We start from the raw sequence: 4147 nt of genomic DNA on the forward strand, positions 1-4147 counted from the left end.
TCTGGAACTTTCAGAGTCAAGCATGTCTTTTCTTTGTGGGAGTATTGGCCTATGTTTAATGGCAATAATGTGCCAGCGCTAGTGATCATGCACCCTCTTGGTGTGCACAGAAAAATCAATGTGGAGCTACTGCTTGGAGTGGTCATGTGCAGCCCCATTGAGGATAATTAGTGGGAAGAATTTGGTAGAAAGTGGAATTAATAGTTGAAAATGTTATCTTGGTTTGTAGAAGAAAAGTATTTGTTATTTTGCGAGAAGGCATGCAGGATTAATTATGAGATATCTGGCAGAAACGGTGTCATGTTATTGAAACAGTAACTGTCAAGGAGAAATGTATTTATAGCTGAACTTAAACGGAAAGGGAACTTTGATCAGTGATTACCTATTTAATTAATGTAGAACCCCAATGAAGCAATAGTTTCTTCAGTGTGAATGTGAGACATACATAACGTTTAATATGAGGCTGGATGGACATAGGCATTGTTAGGTAGGTGTGTTTTAAGTCAAAGGAGGTGTAAAACAAACTAATTTGACTTATACTGTTATTATTCTTTAATTAGGTAACTTTAATATTTGAAAAGTAAATGACATGCATGCTCATATTAGCACATGGTCAGGTTTATTTTGTACCAAGTGTGTTCTCCAAATAGTTTAAAGAATCCAATAGTTGGATAGCTGCAAAAATAAACAGGAAAAGACAGTTAGTATTGAGAGAGGAGCTTTACAGGAGTTTTGCTTGATATGAACATCATCCCGCAATCATTATATGAACTGCAGGTAAAAGTAATTTTTGCGAAATCTTCTCGATAAAGTTTTATAGCATTTTATGTTTCTTATGGAGGTGTTATCTACACAATGAACTTTCCATTTGTGTTTTGCAACCGTTGGAAAGTTTACTTTCTGTGTATATGCAGTTACCTATCTATTGAGTAATTCAATGGGGTTTCTTCAAGTGAGTAATAAACAGAATTAATAATTACAACAAAAGTTATAAATAACTAGCGATTATTAAATGGAAGCATCAGTGGAAGAGATGCCTTCAGCATAGACTATCACACTATGAACAGTTTGAAGTGCAGTGTTACGTGCAGTGTAATGCTATGTGGGAGTGATTGCCATTTGTAATTATTATCTTTGGTGCAGTCTCTGACCTATGTTTTCACAGGCGTCTAAAGCTAGCGAAATGAGGGATGCTCAACTACGGGACTTACCGATAGATGGCTCTACCAGCTGATTACTGTCGTCTGTATTGACCGCCATATTCGAATTTGGCAAGAAGTTTCTCTCGGTCTGTACGGTGTATAAGGAATTAAGTATTATCGAAATGGTGATTTCTTGTTCCGCTTTCAATTGTACGAAGCGATAGAGTAAGGAAAGTGACTTACCATTTCACAGGTAATAGGACTACCGATACAATACGATAAAAATACAGACTTAGTGCGTTTGCTAATGCGATGTTTTTGAACAGGTTTCTCCTAAAGCACCCAGAGCTGCTAAAGAAGTGTATTACTTCCGTGAAGCGGAAAGGTTTTAATCCTACGTCTTGCAGTTCTCTTTGCGGAAACCATTTGCGACAAGATGATTACGTAGTGAGCCCTAGAACGTGGAAGAAACGTCTCAAACCCGAAGCAGTGCCATCAGTTTTTGACTTTCCGACTCATTTGATGCCACCAAATAAACAGCGACGATGACATGTTGTTAGGATTTTGAGTGACAACGAATGCTTCTCCATTTGAGGTAGCTAATTAATTTCCTTGCTATGTGTGTGCTTTTTACTTTTGTGAATTTATTTCGTACGAACACAATTGAGCTACATAGGTCTAAGCAATGTTGTAATACAGGTCCATATTTTTGTTTTTAGCGTTCTGTCATAGAATCTGTGCTCGATTTGCCAGCTGCAGAACCTACTGATTGCGTGGAGAATGTTGTCAATGAGAATTCTTCCGTGGAAAGCATGTCCCAATTATCCAATGCAGAAGCTGCGAATTGTGTCAAAAACGTTAGTATAAGGGTGTTTTCACACGCCCAAAGTTTTCTTATAATATTTTTTCATCAAGCCTTGAGATATTTCAATCATATGTAACGAAATTATTTCTTTGTTTCAGAGTGCAGTTGGTTCTTCAGCAATTGATTGTGGTATACAGTCGAAAGTAGAAATGGAAGACAAGGCGACCGAAACTTGCAATTTTTTCTCAGACATTGTGCACGAATTAAAACGTAAACTGAAGTGCGTCTGTGAAAAACTTCGAAGAAGAGAGAAGAAAGTATGTTCCATGGATGACATCATAAGTTCATTGAAGGAGAATGGGCATCTTCCTAAGAAGTTACATAATTTCCTCAATCATCAGAAAGGAACACAAGTGGAATTAGTGTGCAATTTAGTGAACAACTCTCTCTCGTCAAAGGGTAATAGATACACAACAAATGTGAAAATGTTTGTGATGACTGTGTACTTTTATTCACCAGCAGCATGTGATTACCTGCAAAAATTAATGCCTCTGCCCCATAAATCATTGATTTCCAAATGGGTGGCAAGTGTAGACTGTGAACCTGGCTTCTTAAAAGATTTTTTTAAGTACATTGATTTGAACCAAATTGTAAGGGACCAGTTCAGCGATTCATGTCTAATTGTAGACAGTATGGCAATTAGGAAGCAAGTAGTTTGGGACCGAGGAACTAAGCAATACACAGTTTTTTTTTAGACTTTGGTGGGGAAGTTTCTCAGTCAAAAGAAGTAATAGAGGCATCTAAGGCTCTGACTTTCATGCTTGGCTCTATTAAAGGCAAATTTAAATGCCCGATTGCATATTTCTTTATCAACGGTGTACAGGCAAATAATCAGGCCACACTGATAAAATCTGCTTTGAGAGGCTGCATAGTTCTGGCATTAGGGTTTGGTGTGTTACATGTGATGGCTGCAAGGTAAATATAAGCACTTGGCTGTACTTTAAATTTTTCCAAGGGTGATTTTAAAATCCACTTTCCTCATCCTGTGGAAAAATACAATGTTTATTGTATCTTTGACATGTGTCATATGATTAAGTTAGCCATAAATGCTGTAGCAGAAGTATCTATCGAGTCTCCAACTGGCATTATTAGATGGCATTTCATTGAGCAATTGAAGAAGGTACAACAAGAAGAAGGTATGACATTTGCCAACAAACTATCATAGCAACATATAAGTTATGTAAATAGAAAAATGAATGTTTCATTAGCTACACAGACTTTGAATTCTAGTGTGGCAGATAGTATAGAGTTTTTGAGGAGGGTTGGTGAACAAAATTTTAAAGGAAGTGAAGCAACAGTAGAATTTTTGTATTATATTGATAGGATTTTTTATATTCTGAACTCCAGAAATCCATTAGGTAAAGGGTATAAGAGCCCCCTGACACTTGACAACAAATCTTATTGGCTTGGTATTTTCAGACACTAAAAATTATATCAAAAGCTTAAAAATTATTGGTGTTCCGTTGCTGCTCCATGCAAGAAGTACTTTTGCTTTTGGGATAATTTTCGATATGCAATCAGTCAGGCACATAGCTCTGTCAAGCATGCTTCGTGTCGACTCTCCTCTAAAGTATTTGCTGACATATAAACTGTCACAAGATCACATAGGGCTTTTTTTTTCCTGCTTTCGGCCCAGAGGTGGTTGGAACAACAATCCAAATGCATACCAGTTCAGATGTGCCATGAGAAAGTTTCTCTTGGGTAACAGTGTCACTGTAATGAATGAGAATTGATCAAATTTTAATGTGTGTTGTTTGCCACCTGTTTATGATTTTCATGCAAGAAAGCATGTAGTAGAAAGTGATGAAAGTGTTGCAGAAAATGAAATAGAGAAGTGGTGTGCACTTCTTGATGATAAGATTAAGTTCTCATTTTACAAGCAAAACATAGTCTATTATATTGCAGGATATGTGTCATTGCGCTTGTCAAGGCAGATCACATGCAAAGACTGTCTTCACATACTGAAGCCACCAGTAGTTAAATTTGCATTAGAATGTGATGCTCTCTATGCTTTTCCCAATATGGCCAGTAAAAATGCATTTGTAAATTTTGTTAACCGGGGAGAACTGGTTAAAACAAATGGCTGCGTATACTCTGTTGTAGAATACTCAGATAAACTGTTTCAGATGTTTGTGATTGC

General features: G+C 36.9%; 1 protein-coding gene across 1 annotated transcript; it reads left to right on the forward strand.

Annotated features, from left to right (window-relative positions):
* Positions 1–1371: 1371 nt before the first annotated feature.
* Positions 1372–2958, forward strand: LOC126235175 (uncharacterized). The gene is made up of 3 exons (XM_049943909.1): positions 1372–1737; positions 1862–1999; positions 2106–2958. The coding sequence occupies exons 2-3, from the start codon at positions 1955–1957 to the stop codon at positions 2700–2702; spliced, it is 642 nt and encodes a 213-aa protein (XP_049799866.1). The 5' UTR covers positions 1372–1737; positions 1862–1954; the 3' UTR covers positions 2703–2958.
* The last annotated feature ends 1189 nt before the right edge of the window (positions 2959–4147 follow it).

This window comes from Schistocerca nitens, chromosome 1, assembly GCF_023898315.1.
Source record: "Schistocerca nitens isolate TAMUIC-IGC-003100 chromosome 1, iqSchNite1.1, whole genome shotgun sequence".
Classification (NCBI taxonomy): domain Eukaryota; kingdom Metazoa; phylum Arthropoda; class Insecta; order Orthoptera; family Acrididae; genus Schistocerca; species Schistocerca nitens.

Excerpts from the sequence above, each read along its gene's own strand:
- LOC126235175 (XM_049943909.1), top strand. The coding sequence starts at position 1,955 with ATGTCCCAATTATCCAATGCAGAAGCTGCGAATTGTGTCAAAAAC. Across the intron at positions 2,000-2,105 it reads CTGCGAATTGTGTCAAAAAC|AGTGCAGTTGGTTCTTCAGC; the intron begins GTTAGTATAAGG and ends TCTTTGTTTCAG.